The sequence below is a fragment of the Felis catus genome, chromosome A3 (genome assembly GCF_018350175.1).
Source record: "Felis catus isolate Fca126 chromosome A3, F.catus_Fca126_mat1.0, whole genome shotgun sequence".
Taxonomy (NCBI): domain Eukaryota; kingdom Metazoa; phylum Chordata; class Mammalia; order Carnivora; family Felidae; genus Felis; species Felis catus.
The window spans coordinates 55,374,333-55,393,113 of record NC_058370.1 but is presented as its reverse complement, the minus strand read 5'-3'; the positions used below and the strand labels follow the sequence as shown (position 1 = coordinate 55,393,113).

Here is an 18,781-nt window from a genome sequence, read left to right as displayed (position 1 = left end):
TCCTGAGTGACTGCTACCTTCTCCTCCAAATCCATGCCTTTGCCATGATTCTTGGGATAGACCAGCATTTTCTCTTCACTTTGAATGTAGGAAGCAACATCTTCCAGTGTTCAAAGAAGACATGGAATCAGAAAAAAAAAAAAAAAAAAAAAAAAACAACAGAAGCAAAACCCTGGAAAAAGTAAAAATAACAAGATGGTAAACTCCTGAGACAGGGATTTGGTCCTGATGGCACTTGGCTGTGGGGAGAGGTGGCAGGGTGTACAAAGGGGCAGGCTAACTGTACTTAAGAAGTTTGGGTCATGTCTTTATTTGTTGGTAGTGATACTTTCTCTATAAAGCATCTCAGGATTCCTGACTAATAATATAAAGAGAGAAACTCCTTTGTGCTCCCCTAAGGAAAAATAAACTCTAAAATTTCATGGAATTTTAAATTGCCCTATCTTACTCATTAAAGAGTGACAAGAAACCATTTTATCACTATTTTGATTTGTTAGTTTAAGAACATAATTTTTACTCTTAATAGGGTACGGTGATATTTGTCCTGTAGTTTTTCTTCTACTTTTTATTATAACTATAGTGATAAGTGATTATAGTTATTTGAATCTCTGCTTCTCAGAGGGCTAGGGAATGGATGAGAGAGGGATGGTGGTGGTGTGGTGATATTGTGCAAGAGATTTTTATGTTGATGAAAAGGGAAGTGAATGAGTTACTAAGAATTGTAGTTCTTAAGATCTGAATTGCTTGAGAGTGTTTGAAAACTGTTGAGGCTGGGATGAAGGTTGAAAACCACAGGTTAAGGTTTTGAGAAAAGCCAGGACCAGAAGTATCTGTGCTAGTTACATCCAGCTGCTGAATGTACCTGAGCGGTCATTTGAAAACAGTTTTCTGGTTCTTTAGCACCCATATTGGAAGTGAACTATTAATGCCTTGGGGGAGGCGGTGGGGGGGGGGGATTCCTAGTGCCACAGCATGAAATGATTCACAGCAGCAAGTGTGATACCATTGCCGATACTTTAAAAGGAGGGGAAAGCCCTTATTTCTACAGTTAGCATGTGGAACCAAATTAATGATAAATCTTGGTGTTTAGTGAAGCAGTCTCTTCACTGAATCAGCCTAAAATAAGGACCGCAGAAGAGTCTCCAGCTAAGCTAAACTGTTTTAAGGCATTGAAAGATGGGCTATATTTGTACCCTTGAACCAGGTGACTAGTCCAAGTGTGCTAATTCCCAAGTACATGTCCCTTCCCTCCCATGTCTTCTGCTTGCTAGTTTCTGCCTGCATGTGCATTTGCCTTTTTTTTATTTATTTATTTTTTTAAAGTAGGCTTCACACCCAGCACAGAGCCCAATGCAGGGATTGCACTCAGGACCCTGAGATCGTGACCTGAGCTGAGGTCAGGAGTCGGACACTTAACTGACTGAGCCACTCAGGTGCCTCTACATTTGCCTGCTTTTAAGGGAGTGGCATTGTCCTCTTCATTCCCTGTGTGTCAGATATCACAACTAGTTGTCTTTGACCAATCAGTATCAAATGTGGATGTTTGTCATAGATAAGGAGGTGGCATATCACTTATAGGTATTTTGGGTTTTAATGTGTTGAAATGCTAGTAGTTTAAACTGCTATGTAAGCAGAAGCTTTTAAAAAGCAAGCTTTTAAGTGGGGGACAATTTCTAGTAGCTTTCTTAACAGGCTTTTTACCTGTTTCCAGACTCTTGCCAACTGAGTACTGTAATAAAGACAACTGTTTGAACATCCTGTTTTATCTAGAGACAGTGGCCTACAAGATCATTATTTGTTTTAAAACCTTTTTTCTTTTTGTTTATATTTTCTACTAGATACTAAGGCTAAGACACACCACAGGTGTAACAGCAAAGAAAAATGTTGCAGCCTTAAGACGTGAAACTTACACAGTGGATTTTATTAAAAAGCAGATTGAAGAGTTCAACATAGGAAAGAGACATTTAGCCAACATGATGGGAGAAGATCCAGAAACTTTTACGCAAGAGGATATTGATGTAAGTACAGTTACTCTGTTGGGAAACTAATTACTGTAGTTTTAACTGTTGAAATTACTTTTCTCCAGCTTGAGTTCTTTAGCTCTGTGTAAATTTTAATCAAACTGTCAGAATAAGGACAAATACCACTATGCGCTGCATGTTGGAACCAGGCTTTCGAAGAGAGAGATGCTACTCTGTATTTCAAGCATTATAAAACAGAGTGAGTTTTAGATTTTAACGAGAAATGGATAACTTTATTGTTTCAAGGTCCTAGGAGCCACTATGAATGCTTATACACAATTTGGAAACATTTATCCAGTTGTGTAGGCTTAAACTCCACTTTCTTGCAAAATGATGATGGAAATATAGTCAAGTATACAGGAAATTCCATAAGTAAACCTGAGTCAAGTGTTTTTTATTATCTTAACTGTACATAAATTTTCAAAGTCAGGGCATGTTCTAAATGATTTGAGAGTTGAGAGTTAGAACTCTATTATTGTTCCACTCTTGAGTTGTTCTAACTCTCATAAAAGTAGTAATGATACATTTTTGCTAGACATGCCCCAACATAGTTAACAAAGATACTTAAAATTTAACAACTTTGTAACTTGTTCTAAGTTTTTTTAATTCTATTTTGCATTCCATTATAGTTAACATATAGTGTTATATTAGTTTCAGGGGTACAATATAGTGATTCAACACCATACAACACCCGGTGCTCATCACAAGTGCACTCCTTCATCACTTATTTAACTCCATCCTCCTACCAACCTCCTGTCTGGTAACCATCAGTTTGTTCCTTATAGTTAAGAGTTTGGTTTTTGGTTTGCCTTTCTCTTTGTTTCCTTTGCTCATTTTGTTTTGTTTCTTAAATTCCATATAAATGAAATCATATAGTATTTGTCTTTCTCTGACTGACTTATTTCACGTAGCATTATACTCTCTAGCTCCATCTGTGCCATTGCAAATGGCAAGATTTCATACTTTTTAATGGCTGAATAATATTCTTCTGTGTGTATGTGTGTATCGTATTTTCTTTATCCATTCATCTATCCATGGACACTTGCGCTGCTTCCATGATTTGGCTGTTATAGACAATGCTGCTATAAACATAGGGATGTGTGTATCCCTTTGAATTAGCGTTTTAGTATTTTCTGGGTAAATACTCAGTTGTGTCATTGCTGGATCATAGGGTAGTTCTATTATAGATAGATAGATAGATAGATAGATAGATAGATAGATAGATAGATAGATATAGATATATAGATATAAATAATTTATCGTGAAGTTAGCTAACATACAGTGTATACAGTATGCTTTTGGTTTCAGGGGCAGATTCCCTTGATTCATCACTTACATACGACACCCAGCACTCATCCCAACAAGTGCCCTCCTCAATGACCATCACCCATTTCCCCCTCTCCTGCCATTAACCCTCAGTTTGTTCACTGTATTTAAGAGTCTCCTATGGTTTGCCTCCCTCTCTGTTTGAAACTATTTTTCCCCTTCCCTTCCCCCATGGTCTTTTGTTAAGTTTCTCAAGTTCCACATATGAGTGAAAACATATATCTCCCTTTCTCTGACTTCTTTCACGTAGCGTAATACCCTCCAGTTCCATCCACATTGTTGCAAATGGCAGGATTTCATTCCTTCTCATTGCCGAGTAATATTCCATTGTGTATATAAACCACATCTTTATCCATTCATCAGTCGATGGACATTTGGGCTCTTTCCATAATTTGGCTGTTGTTGAAAGCACTGCTATAAACATTGGGGTACATGTGCCCCTATGAATCAGCACTCCTGTATCCTTTGGATAAATTCCTAGTAGTGCTGTTGCTGGGTTGTAGGATGGTTCTGTTTTTAACTTTTTGAGAAACCTCCATACTGTTTTCCAGAGTGGCTGCACCAGTTTGCATTCCCACCAACAGTACAAGTAGGCTTCTTTTTCTCCACATCTCTCCCAACACCTGCTGTTTCTTGTGTTGTTGGTTTTAGCAATTCTGACAGGCACGAGGTGATAGATATCTCATTGTAGTTTTGATTTGCATTTCCCTGTTTTCATGTCTGTTCGCCTTCTGGATGTCTTCTTTGGAGGAATGTCTGTTCATGTCTTCTGCCCATTTTTTTTTTTTTAATTTTTTTTTCAACGTTTATTTATTTTTGGGACAGAGAGAGACAGAGCATGAACAGGGGAGGGGCAGAGAGAGAGGGAGACATAGAATCGGAAACAGGCTCCAGGCTCTGAGCCATCAGCCCAGAGCCCGACGCGGGGCTCGAACTCACGGACCGCGAGATCGTGACCTGGCTGAAGTCGGACGGTTAACCGACTGCGCCACCCAGGCGCCCCTCTTCTGCCCATTTTTAATCGGATTATTTGCTTTTTGAATGTTGAATTATACAAGTTCTTTATTATTTTGGATACTAATGAATTGCAAATATCTCCTTCCATTCCATAGGTTGCCTTTCACTTTGTTATTTCCTTCACTGTGCAGAAGCTTTTATTTTGATATAGCCCCAATGGTTTATTTTTGCTTTCATTTCCCTTGCCCCAGGGGACATATCTAGAAAAATGTTTCTGTGGCCAATGTCTGAGAAATTACTGCCTGTGCTTGGATCTCTTCTTGGATTTTTATGGTTTCAATTCTCACATTTAGGTCTTTAGTCCATTTTGGGTGTTTTGTTTTATTTGTTTTGTTATTGTTTTATTTTAAGAGAGAGGGGGCCCAAGTGAGCGAGGGGCAGAAAGTGGGAGAGACAGAGAGAGGGAGAGAGAATCTCATGAGGGAGAGACAGAGAGAGATTAGGAGAGAGGGAGAAGCGCTCACCCAAAGCAGGCTTGTGTTCACCAGAGCAGGACTCATGCTCACCCAAAGTGGGGCTTGAACTCACAACTCGTGAGATCGTGACCTGAGCCAAAGTCAAGATGCTTAACCGACTGAGCCACCCAGGCGCCCTTTTAATGCATTTGAATTTATTTTTGTATATGGTGAAAGAAAGTGATCCTTTTGTATGTAGCTGTCCAGTTTTCCCAACGCCATTTGTTGAGGGACTTTTTCCTATTGGATATTCTTTCCTGCTTTGTTGAAGTTTAATTGACCACATAATTGTGAGTTTGTTTCTGGGTTTTCTATTCCATTGATCTGTGTGTCTGTTTTTGTGCCAGTACCATATGATCTTGATCACTACCACTTTGTAATATAATCTGAAGTCTGGAATTGTGAAACCTCCAACTTTGCTTTGCTTTTTTAAACTTGGCTTTGACTATTCAGGGTCTTTTGTGGTTCCTTATACATTTTAGGACTTTTTGGTTCTGTGAAAAATTCTGTTGGTATTTTGATAGGGATTGCATTAAATGTGTAGGTTGTTTTGGGTAGTATAGATATTTTAACAATACTCGTTCTCCCAATCCATGAGCATGGAATGTCTTTCCATTTCTTTGTGTCGTCTTCAATTTCTTTCATCAGTGTTTTATAATTTTCAGAATATAAGTCTTTCACCTCTTTGGTTAGGTTTATTCCTAGGTATCTTATTGTTTTTGGTGCAATTGTAAATGGGACTGTATTAATTTCTCTTTCTGCTGCTTCATTATTAGTGTGTAGAAATGTAGCAGATTCCTGCACATTGATTTTGTATCCTGTGACCTTACTGAATTCATTTATTCTAGTTTTTTGGTGGTGTCTTTAGGGTTTTCTATATGTAGTATCATGTCATCTACAAATAGTGAAAGTTTTACTTTGGATGCCTTTTTTTTTTCCTTCCTGTTGTCTAATTGCTGTGGCAACGACTTCTGGTACTATGTTGAATAAAAGTGGTGAGAGTGGACATCCTTGTCTTGTTCCTAACCTTAGGGGGAAAGCTCTCAGTTTTTCCCCATTGAGTATGATGTTAGCTGTGGGTTTTTCTTTTATGGCCTTTATTATATTAAGGTATATTTCATTCAAACCTACTTTGTTAAGGGCTTTTATCTTGAATGGATGTTATAATTTGTCAAATACTTCTTATGCATCTGCTGAGATGATCCTTTCTGTTATTGATGTGATGTATCACATTGATTGATTTGCAAATATTGAACCACCTTTGCATCCTGGGAATAAATCCCACTTGATTGTGGTGAATGATTTTTTTTTTTTTAAGGTATTGTTGGATTCTGTTTGCCAGTATTTTGTTGAGGATTTTTGCATCGGTGTTTATCAGAGATATTTGCCTATAGTTCTCCTTTTTTGTGGTGTCTTTATCTGGTTTTGGTATCAGAGTGATACTCTCTTTATAAAATGAATTTGGAAATTTTCCTTCTGTTTTTTGGAATAGTTTGAGTAGAACAGGTCTTAACTCTTCTTTAAATATTTAGTAGAATTTGTCTCTGGAGCCCTCTGGCCCTGGACTTTTTGTTTGTTAGGAGTTTTTTGATTACAGATTCAATCTTCTTGCTGGTAATCAGTCTGCTCAGATTTTCTACTTCCTGTTTCTTCAGTTTTGGTAAGTTATATGTTTCTAGGAATTTTTCCATTTCTTCTAGATTGTCCAATTTGTTGGCATATAGTTTTTCATAATACTCTCTTACAATTGTTTGTATTTCTGTGGTGTTGGTTGTTATTTCTCCTCTTTCATGGGTAATTTTGTTTATCTGAGTTTTTTGTTTTTTGTTTTTTGTTTGTATGTTTGTTTTTGATGAGTCTGGGTAGAGTTTTATCAATTTTGTTGATTTTTTTCAACAAATCAACTCCTGGTTTCATTGATCTGTTGTTTTTTAGTTTGTATATCATTTATTTCTGCTCTAATCTTTGTCATTTCCTTACTTCTGCTCGTTTGAGGTTGTATTTGTTGTTCATTTTCTAGTTCCTTTAGGTATAAGAGTAGATTATTTGTGATTTTTCTTGCTTTTGAAGTAGGCCTGTGTTGCTATAAACTTTCCTCTCAGAACAGCTTTTGCTGTATCTCAAAGGTTTCAGGCTGTTGTGTTTCATTTTCATTTATTTCCATGTACTGTTTGATTTCTTCTTTGATTTCTTGGTTGACTCATTCAGTGTTTAGTAGCATGTTATTTAACCTCCATTTATTTGTGCTCTTATCAGTTTTTTCTTGTGGTTGGTCTCTAAATTTATAGTATTTTGGTCAGAAAAGATGTATGGTATGACTTTGATCCTTTTGAATTTGTTGAAGCTTGTTATGTGGCCTAATATGTGATCTGTTCTGGAGAATGTTCCACATTCACTTGAAAAGAATGTTTATTCTGTTTGAGGATGGAATGTTCTGAATACATCTGTTAAATCCATCCATTCCAGTGTATCATTCAAAGCTGCTGTTTTCCTTGTTGATTTTCTGTTTGGATGATCTATCCATCGCTATGAGTGGGGGTGTTAAAATCTGCTACTATTACTGTGTTATTATCAATTAGCTCTTTTATGTTTGTTATTAATCATTTTGTGTATTTGGATGCTCTCATGTTGGGTACATATATATATTTACAGTTGTTATATTGTCTTGTTGGATTGTCCCCTTTATTATTATATGATGTCTTTCTTTGTCTCTTTTCGTAGACTTTGTTTTAAAGTCTATTTTTGTGGAGTGCCTGGGTGGCTCAGTCAGTTAAGTGTCTGATTCTTGATTTTGGCTCAGGTCATGATCTCACGGTTCATGAGTTCAACCTCTGCCATTAGGCTCTGTGCTGACCGTGCAGACAGAGCCTGCTTTGGATTCTCTCTCTCTCTCTCTCTCTCTCTCTCTCCCTCTCTCCCTCTCTCCCTCTCTCCCTCTCTCCCTCTCTCCCCACCCCCCCACCCCTCTCCCGCTTGCTTACACTCTCTCATAAATAAGTAAATAACCTTAAAAAAATGGTCTGTTTTTGTCCAATGTAAGTATTGCTAATCCAGCTTTTTTTTTGACATCCATTTACATGAAGTTTCTTCCCCCTCACTTTCAGTCTGCAGGTGTCCTTAGGTCTGAAATGAGTCTCTTGTAGGCATCGTATAGATGGGTCTTGTTTTATCCACTCTGTCACTGTATGTCTTTTGATTGGAGCACTTAGTCCATTTACATTCAAAGTAATTATTGATATGTATTTATTGCCATTTTGTTACTTGTTTTGTGGTTGTTCATGTAGTTTTCTGCATGCAGTATGCTCTCACTTGCAAATAGAAACAGCTTAACTTCTTTCCTTCTAGTCTGGATCCATTTTATTTCTTTTTCTTCTCTAATTGCCACGTCTAGACGTTCCAGTAATGTTGAACAGAAATGGCAAGGGTAGACATCCTCATCTTGTTTCTGATCTTAGGGGAAAAGCATTCGGTCTTTCACCAATAAATACATTAGCAATGGGCTTTTTGCAGATACTCTTATCAGGCATAGGCAATTCCATACCCAATTTATTGAGTATTTTTATTGTAAAGAGGTACTGGATATTGTCAAATGCTTTTTATTTTTATTTTTATTTTTTGCTTTTATTGAGACGATCATGCCTTTTATTGGTATGGTATGTCACTGTAGTTGACTTTTTTATGTTTTTATCATTATTAAGTTAGAGTAGTAACAGCTACTTTCATGTTGTAAAACTGAAAAGATAAGCATAAGCAAAAAAAAAAAAATTATGACATAGCAAATCGCAAAGTCAGTCATAAAGGAGGGTCTCATTTTACCGACAGATTTGTTCTGGACTTGATGGAAGCAAATGCTGATTTTCTAATTATTATTATTATTTTATTTGCATAAATTGATGTGGATGTTAAACTAACCTTGTGTTCCTGGAATAAATCTCACTTTGTGTGGGTCATCTTTTTTATGTGTTTCTGGAGTTAGTTTGCTAGCATTTTGTGGAGGATTTTTGTATCTGATGGATACTGATCTGTGGTTTTCTTGTAATGTCTTTGTCTCATTTTGAATTCAGGGTAATATTTGGCTTCATTGAAAGAGTTGGTGGGTGTTTTCTTCTGTTTTCACAAGAGTTTGTGAAGAGTTGGTATTCTTTAAATGTTTGGTTGAATTCATTTCGGCCTCGGATTTCTTTGTGGTTGGTTTTCTTTTTACTGCTGTTTGCATTTAAAACTGGTTCTCCTCGGGGCACCTGGGTGGCTCAGTTAATTGAGCTTCCGTCTTCAGCTCAGGTCATGATCTCTCCACTCGTGAGTTCAAGCCCTGCATCGGGCTCTGTGCTGACAGCTCAGAGCCTGGAGCCTGCTTTGGACTCTCTCTCTCTCTCTCTCTCTCTCTCTCTGCCCCTCCTCCGCTCATGCTCTCTCTCTCTCTCTCTCTCTCTCTCTCTCAAAAATAAAGATTCCAAAAAAAAAAATTAAAAAAGAAAACAAACAATAAAACTGGTTCTCCTCTCTCTTCTTGGGACCTGTGTGCCCCTGAGTAACTGTTGTCAGCAAGAGGATCCCACTACCCAACTGAGTTTACCACTATGGCATTTTTGAGGATCTTTACTACCTTTCTGGGCATATGGGGCATGTTTAGCTTATAGAAAGAAATAAATTCCTTCAGTGGCTTTGTAATTCTGTCTGAGAAGATAACCATTTTCACACTGTTAGTATTAAAAATTAACTGTGTTGTTTGGAGTGGTTATTTCATTGCTTAGATACTTAATCAGAATATTAGTTTGGGATGTTAAAAATACTTTCAAGAGGATTTAACTTCTAGGTAGCAGACACAGTCTATAATTCATTTACCTGCTTGAAAGTCTAGGCTCACTGTGTAATTTTCACATTGGTAAATTAGGTGCCATTATATTCAGATTAAACGATTTGTTACTTTATGTATTTTAGAAATTGGTTTTTCCATACTACTTATCCAATTGCTAAAATAATGATAGCTGAAACTATGTAAAATGTACTTAAGCAAAAATATTTAAGATTGAAAACAACTTTCGTATATGAAGATATCTTTAAAATTTGTTAAGGTGTTTGCCACAGACACACATGGGTGTCTCCATCTAGCGTATTCTTTTTGTATTATTAGAGGAATCTAAAAGGATCCTATCATTCAGTCAGGTTGAAACAATATGTTTTGTTCTGGCTCTTACAATATAGAATTGCTTTCCGGAGAAGAGGTATTTAAAATCAGTATGTGAATGTGAGAGGTGACAGCTTCTCTGTACTTTTAAAACTGCATGTGTGTATGCAGATGGTGAAGGTAACTTGATGTTATTTTGTGTCCTTTTGCTAATAGAATATAGTAAAAATCTCCCTAGATTTAGCCAATAGAGTGATAAAATCATGAATTAACATGAAAGCCATCCAACTGCTTCTTTAAAATTTTCTAAAATGAAGCGGAATTTCTTGTGTTGTAAGGAATACATATATCTATGGAACATATAGGACTTTGTTGTTAAATTTAAGTTGATTTTTTTTTTTTTTAAAGAGATTCATTGCAGTTGAAGTGATGCTTTTGCAAGATGCAGAACCTGGAATCAGGAGATTCCTTGCAGTGTCACTAACCACTATAATGTTTGGCAAGTCACAGCACTCTGTCACTTGATTTTCTCATCTCTAAAATAATACCTGTTTGCCTACCTCAGAATATAAGTAGAGTATGAGATTAATGCAGCGTGTTATTGTTCTCATTACTGTTAAATGTCATAAGTAAAATCTACTATAATTTGAATCATTCACTAGTTCTCTAATTACCTTTGTCACACACATCTCCCATCCCACCTAAGACTGGATGTCGAGGAGAATAATAGAAAGTGCCGTTGAGTATATTGATTTATCACTGAGTGAGTGGAACCAGAGATTGCGTTGTAGCCACAGGTTGGATTTGGTTTCACCTAGCACACTGCCTAAATGCCCGTGTGGAAGTGAATGGTGACCCCAGTGACATAATTCTGCCGTGTTGGACTTCCCTGCAAGTGATTGATCTGCCTCACAAAGTCTCACATTTAAATCAATTAGCTCTGGGCATTTTATTAAATTTAGTGGACTGTCTTTGGCATCTAAGTAGATGTAAAAGCAAAAAAGGACAGAGACAACCAGCTCAATTCTTTAACCAAAGAATTAAAATTATATATACCTAGTGCAGTTCCTGTTTGTGTGTGTGTTTTCAAACCTATTATTTGTGTTTGAGATTTGGCTGTATATATAACCTGAAAGAGTATATAGCTAATGAGTCTTATGTAGCGTTTCCATACTGACACAATGCTTAATTATTTCTAAAGACAAAACCAAATAAATTTCAGATACCCAAAATCAGGAAAATGCTTTAAACTTCCATATAATCTTTTGGAAGAACACTGTGATTGCTTTTACATATTTAGAAGTTGTAATGCTTTTTTGTAATGTGTTTAAGAAGTTAAAACCAGGTACAGTAATTTTTCTCTTACTTTATATGATGAGGAAATTAGACAATCTGCAAAAGTGAAGTTTCCAGATAAGGGAAACTATTTTTAATTATTATCTGTAATGAAAAATACCACCACTTATCAAAAACCTCCTATGTATGTGCAAGATGCTGTCTGGGAGCCTGGTATACATTACCACATTCAATCTTTATAAAAACCTTATGGGGTCAGTATTTACTGTTGAGGAATCCGGGGCTGGCCAGGTCTTTCTGTATGCAAAGCCTGTTTTTCCACACTTTCGAAGATTAATTTTTTGGGTAACATTTTCTAAAATAAATGATGGTCTCCCCAGCCTTATTTAGCAGAGTATAGGGAGTGTAATTTAACCTTACTATGCCTCAGGATTTTCCTTTTAGCATGGTTGTTGAGCTGTGATAACCCTCACACCCTCGTCGTTCCTGTTTGTCCCTGTACTGAATGGCCTGGCTATGCTTTATTGCTGATCCCTGCCATCTCCTTTCCTGTCAAGATGTCTGTGAGTCTGCCTCTGGCTGCTCTCCCCTCCAGCCTTCTGGCATAACTAAACTTGTTAGGCCTGAGAATTAAAACTAACAGCCACTGAACTTGGCGTGAGGACCTGCGTGTCCTTCCTACTAAGTAAAATCGTGAATTTATTGTCGGCTAATTCAGCTCTTTGTAGGCATTTTTCTGTGGATTTCTAGGTTTAGAACTTTATTGCAGAAGGCTGAACTTGAATAAAAATCTGGCCCTACTGAGTGCAGCATGTAGAATATGTGAAATTATACCTTGCTAATCTTACATGCTATGTATGTACAGCATGTATAAAGGCTTTTAAAAAGAGTACAGGGGCCCCCGGGTGCCTCATTCGCTTGAGTGTCTACTCACTTGAGTGTCCACCTGATTTAGCTCAGGTCACAATCTCACGGTTTGTGAGCTCGAGCCCTACACTGTCAGTGCAGAGCCTGCTTGGAATTCTCTCTCTCTGCCCCTCCCCTACTTGCATGTTCTCTCTCTCTCTCTCAAAATAAACTTAAAAAATACTTAAAAAAAAAAAAGATTACAGTTGTGGATTTGCAAAATAAAAAGAGGTATATATGTTATAAAATTTTCTGAATAAAAATAATTCTTGTCACTTTTAATATTTACTTAAAAGTTACATTATTTAGAAGTTTATTATTAAAGCTACAGCACTGTATATTGGCTAGCATTTTTTTGTATGTGTGCAAAATTGCTTTGCTGTATTTAATGCTCAATCTTGGTATTGTATTGATGTGAAAAAAATTTTTAGTTTGTGAAATAACAAATTAACTAGAAAGAAATTAGTCATGGGCAAAGTAGATTTTCTGCATTTCGAGATAGTTTAATTTTTGCCTACTGTTTTAAGTTCTTTTGAAAAGAAAGAAACCACTCGTTGCACTTCCCCACTGAACCACTATGATGCTACTTTACCTCCAGCAGATCTGAGAGGGTCAGTCCCCTCTCACAGTCAGTAGTGTATATGGTCACTTGCTGGAAATACTTAAATGCTATGCTGAATGTTTTGAAAATCTGTCTTAATCCTGTGGTTCTCAACTCCTGTTCTTTTTTTTTTTTTTAATTTTTTTTTTTCAACGTTTATTTATTTTTGGGACAGAGAGAGACAGAGCATGAACGGGGGAGGGGCAGAGAGAGAGGGAGACACAGAATCAGAAACAGGCTCCAGGCTCTGAGCCATCAGCCCAGAGCCTGACGCGGGGCTCGAACTCACAGACCGCGAGATCGTGACCTGGCTGAAGTCGGACGCTTAACCGACTGCGCCACCCAGGCGCCCCTCAACTCCTGTTCTTTAAACCTTTCACAGATTACTGCCAAATGTTGATCACCATGTAAAAAATATTTTGGTCTATAAACCGTACGGTTACCATGAGGAGGATTGAACTGTCAGATTGAATAGTGAGCCGAGTGGGTTCTGTATTCAATGTGAAACAGTTCCAACTTGGCCAAGAGAAGACTATGTGTACGGAGACTGTAAAGAAATAAGCCCCCAGCGTGTAACGGGGGCAGGGCTGCATCCGTTTTCCTTAGTGACCCAAGGCAAAAGGCTGGTCCAGTGACACTGTAACACATTGTTATGCTAGAGTAGACAGTGGGTTACGGTTATTTCAAAATCGTGCTGTCAGCACCCAAAGAAGTTGAGGACCACTGCTATTTGCATTTCCCTTTTTGAATTAAGTAGTATCACTTACCAGTTTTAAGTTGGAGACATTTCAGTTGTGTTAAACGTTATGGATACAGAATTGCACTTGCATTTACTAATGTCTTTATTTGGGAATTAAAAGTTAAGTTCTACATTACTATAGCATTTCAGGAAAAAAGCCAGCAAATTGATATATAACACTGCTGAAGTCTACCAATTACTTTTTAATTGGTATTATAGACCTCATTCTGAAACCAGAATGTTTTATTCTCCTAAGTGTGAATATGCTGTATGAAGTTTCTCTAATTGATTTGCTGTGCCCATTCCATTTGATGTATCATTTTTCACAATATTTCATAATTTGTGCTCACTTCTAATGAACAGAGTCGTTAGGACAGGCATGTCTAAGTACAACTGACAGCTAACATTAGGTGCCAGATGCAGTTTATAAAGCTATGTAGAACTGTAGAGAACAGTTTAAATAAATTAGCACCTGTACATTAGTCTCACTTGCTGGTAATTTATAAGCGAATCAGTAGAGATGACATTTAGGTAAGTCATTGATCAAGTTAACAGCTGCAAACCCACTGCCCAGCTGGGATACCTAATTAATAGAGATTGCATTCCTGACCCAGTGCTCCTCCTGGGTTGAGCCTGCAGTCCTTTTATACTTTGATTTAAGCCTAAGAATGTAGTTAAATACTTCGCCTTCGTTTTAGAGAACGCTTGAATTAGCCAGTGTTCTAGTTAGACACCTAGAAATGTAAGACACATATTTACGAGATGAGAATTACCTTACTCTGTGACTTATGTGGATGAATTTTTTTTTAATTTACATTCTTTATTTTTGTCAGTATTTTTTTGTTTTAGATTCAGGTAAACCATGCTGTCGTCCAATAAATATTTTTAAATCTTTATTTTATTTCGAGGGGGAGGGTGGAAAGGCGGGAGGAGAGAGAGAGAGTGAGAGAGAATCCTAAGCAGGCTCTGCACTGTCAGCACAGAGCCCAGTCTCACAAACTGTGAGGTCATGCGCTGAGCCGAAATCAAGAGTTGACTTAATCGATGGAGCCACTTAGGTGCCTCTAAATTTTTAAAGGTTTCTGTACTTATCATTAAATGTATGCTCCACTTTTTTTTATTTCCAAAAGAAGCAGGATTTTTGTGGGTTTTTTGTTTTTGTGACAACCAACTATTGAACCTGCATCATGTATATAACGGTTTTTTTTTCAAATTTGATGTAACACCTAATATTTAAAATACCTAAGAACTTTGCCAAGTTGAATTCCAGAACTTAATATAGGAAATGTTAATCTAGGACTTATTATAAGAAAATACTTTTTTTTCCCCCTATCCCTATGGCTCAGAGTTTCTTCTGAGTGAACTTAAGTCTGAAAGATTAAGTCATCAGCAACCTTAAATCAGAGTCAGGCAATGATTTGGCATCTACTTCAGGTGTATAATCGTAGACATTGATGATGTTTGCACACGAGTGTCAACTACAAGCTACACCCAGAATCTGGTTCCTACTAAGAAAAGGTTCTCTTGAAACCCAAATGCTAGCCTAAGACAAGTACCGATGTTGAGCTAGTAATACTGTTTTCAAGCTTCTCGAAGAAAATTGATCCCCTACTGATATACAGTTGGCCTTTCCACAGCACAGGGTTCAGGGGTGCCAACCCCCTGTAGAGTCGAAAATCCTCAGAGAACTTCTGACTCCCCTAAATGTCACTTAGCTACTTACTAATGGCCTCCTGTTGACCAGAAGCTCTATCGATAACCTTGTATCGATACAGTTGATTAGCACATACCTTGTATGTTGTGCGTATAATACACTATGCAGTTGCAATAAAGCAAACTAGAAAAAAGAGAGTGTTAAGAAAATCACAAGGAAAATACATTTACAAGTACTGCACTGTGTTTATCAGAACAAAACTCCGCGCATACCAGGGACTCACAGGAATTGAAACCTGTGTCGTTCACTGGTCAAATGCATATATTTCTGTTTTTTTGTTTCTGTGGAAGAATTGGCTGTTTCTTAGTTTATGTAATAGTTTTTTTATGTAGATTGCTTAGAAGTGAAACAATGCTTATTTCAGATGATTGGGAAACTTCCGTTAATTCTACTGTAGTTGATACATGTGGTCCAAGTGGGCTAAACCACAGTTCAGGTGTGAACTGCCAGTTCTCCTCTAATTTTAAGATACTTGAGGTCCTAGGCCATGTCCTGCTGGTGCTTCTTGTCTAGTGCCCAGTAAGTGCCACACATGTGCCAGGAACCCTGGAACATTACGGGGGACGAGTTTACATTAGCAGAGAGTCAAATATTTCTCTCACCGCCTTCCTTCACTGATTTTCTGGTTGACTTAACCTCACCTATCTTAATATTTCAATTCTCCGTTTTTTTATCATGCTAATATAGATACTTCTGAATAACATCAGGGAAACTTTTTTAAAAAAGTATTTTAACACTTTCTTTGCCTTTGTTTCTCATTTTCGTTTCTCGTACTTCTAAAACTTTCCCAACCAAATCTTTACCTTAATTTAAAATTAAAAGAAACTTTTTTAATGTTTATTCATTTTTGAAAGATAGAGAGACAGAGGACAAGCAGGGATGGGGAGGAGAGAGAGGGAGACCTAGAATCTGAAGCAGGCTCCAGGCTCTGAGCTGTCAGCACAGAGCCCGATGCAGGGCTCAAACTCCCGAACCGTGAGATCATGACCTGAGCCAAAGTCGGGTGCTCAACTGACTGAGCCACGCTGGCGCCCCACCTTAATTCAAAATTTTGTGTGAAAAAGCCCTTCTGCCTCTAACCATTCTTGCTGCTGCTTCTTTGTTATACTTATTTGAAATACGGTCCTTAGCCTTATGTTGAATTAGGAATAGTATTGTTAGGTATTGTGCATTTTGGGAAGCCCCGAGGACTCAAGGCGTGAGCCCGTGGAACACTTTATCTTCTATGAGATGTTTTTCAGGTGCGGGGCGGAGGCTGTCGTTGTAAGGAGTGAGGGTGAAGCTGTATGCCATCTGCAGGGAGAGCTTGGGGAAGTCTCTCGAGCCTGTGGCTTTGGAGAGAAACTGATTGAGGAAGCCAAAGGGGCAAATTAGTGGCGGTATGGAGAGAGGTGGAGAGGTAGATGCCGTATTTGGAAGGGCTTGCACAAATCCCTTTCTGCTAAAGTGTCAGGTCCCCGTGCCCTAACAGACCCCCGTAGGGGTTTGGGATGTGCCTGCCTGGCCTTGATTACACACAAGTCATCCTGGTCAAGGAAGGTGAAATCTTATCCCTGGGTAAGGAGACAGTCTGAAAGGCAGGAAGCAGAAAAGCTGTCGTGTTCCCTGGTGGGTCTCGCTCTCGTTGCAGGGGCCGGTACCCTTACAGCTGATGGCAGAGCTTCTGTAACGAGATGGCAGTGACTTGGGTGACACCGTGCTCGGAGGTTGGTGCTGGCACAGCAGACTGCGGCGCACACGCACGGTCTCATACTTTGCAAACGTGCACAGTGTCCAGGAGCTGTGTCACTACCAGCAGCGGTAGAGAAAGCTGATGGGTGCCTGCCTCCCCTCACCATTTCTGCCTTTAAGGTGGCGGTGGGGACCTGGACTGAATGCGCTGCAGACACTGGGAGAGGGTTCCCTGGAGGGCATGTTGCAGACGAGGCTCTGTCCTCATGGGCTCTGGAGGACGACCTTGTTCCGTCAGGTGGGCATTCCGAGGCCACAAGAAAGGAGGGGGTGCTTGTCATTTTGGTTGTTTTTTTCTTCCTTTTGCTTTGTTCCTAGGAGGAAAGAGGTGCAAAACAAGCAGGAGTTTTCAGTGTTGGTCACAACTCGGTATTTATATCTTTTTCTTTCCAGTAGCAAGTTAAGATTAACTGGAAAGGAACAAACGGGGGTGGCAGGAGCCGCCAACTGTAATAAGGGCCCCTGAATTAATAAACATTACAAGAGGACTAATTGGGTATCTGTGGAGTCTTGTGATAATTACTTTCATTTTCACCCCACGTGAGTGTTCATGTGTGTATGTATATGCCTAGGTTTTCCTGCCACTTACTGTATATAAATGTTTCTGCCTCCTGTCCCCAGCATTCAAATTCAGGCAGAAATGGGGTATAGAATCCAAGTTTTGAGACACAGTTAAGTTAAAGTCATTCTGGTTAGTAGCAGAGGGCCTCAGTGGTATCAAGAGAAATGTCAGGAAATTCGACTTTCTACAGCTTACCCTGATGCTGAGTTCCCCATCCAAGCCCCCAAGGAATCAAATCACAGATCCAGAGTATTAAAATGCCCTCACCTCACAGAAGAGAGAACTAGGAATGGCTATCAAGTTCATTAAAATGAACTAACGTTAAAGTTTAGTTCCTCAGTCACACTAGCCACGTGTCAAGTGCATCATGGCCGCGTGGGCTACTGGCTGTCGTATCAGCCAGCACAGATTATAGAATATTTCCATTATCGGAGAGACTTCCTTTGGACTGTGTTGACCAGAAGATTGCTCCGTCATTTCCCCCCAAGTGAGAATTTGTATTTTTTGCCTTGTCTTATTTGAAAGAAAGAGAACACTTTGGAAGTATAAGTAATATCATTCTGTGATTTCATTTTATTTTGTCTTTCATTAAAACAATTCAAAATACCTGAAATACTGGTTTTGAAAACAGTTCAAAAATACACTGAAAGAATCAATAGAGATTTAGAAGTGTAGACAATAGTTGCTTATATCTGACTGAAACAGCAGTTGCTTATATCTGACAATAGTTGCTTCTATCTGAACTGAAAACAATTTCAGTTCAATTGTAAAAGAATAAGATTCATCACTTGTATGTGTGTATGTATCTGTGTACACACACACACACACACACACACATCTGTGTATTTATGTAGGTATATTAAACATGGGGGTAGAAACCAGAACTGAAAAAGCGAAATATTCTAGGCTAATAGCAATAGCAGTAAACATGAATTTGTATACTTCTTCTTGTGAAAATTTCAGTCATACAGAAAAGGAGACATCATTGTACAATGCATACCCGATGACCGTCACCTAGTTTAAATAACTTGACATTTTGCCATATTTACTTCACCTTCATATTTTGTGGCTGAACTACTTTCTCTTAAAGTCAATTACAAACATTAGGGTATTTTAGCCCTTCGTGCATGAGTGCATATCTCCAAAAAATTGGGATGTTTTCCTGTACAACCACAATACCATTATCACGTTTAACAAAATTAATTTGAATATAGTCTGTAGCAGGGTGTGAGAACATTTATATATTAATCTGTATTTCAGTTTCCCTAATTGTCTATAAAATGTT

The 18,781-nt window shown here is 38.2% G+C and overlaps 1 protein-coding gene across 1 annotated transcript in view; it reads left to right on the top strand.

The window, feature by feature from the left end:
• The window catches only part of MRPS9 (mitochondrial ribosomal protein S9), a 65,912-nt gene that overhangs the window by 9,406 nt on the left and 37,725 nt on the right, over positions 1-18,781 (top strand). The window contains exon 2 of the mRNA XM_006930030.5: positions 1,839-2,018. Within this exon, the coding sequence (XP_006930092.1) occupies positions 1,839-2,018 (180 nt within the window). The remainder of the gene's footprint in view (positions 1-1,838; positions 2,019-18,781) is intronic.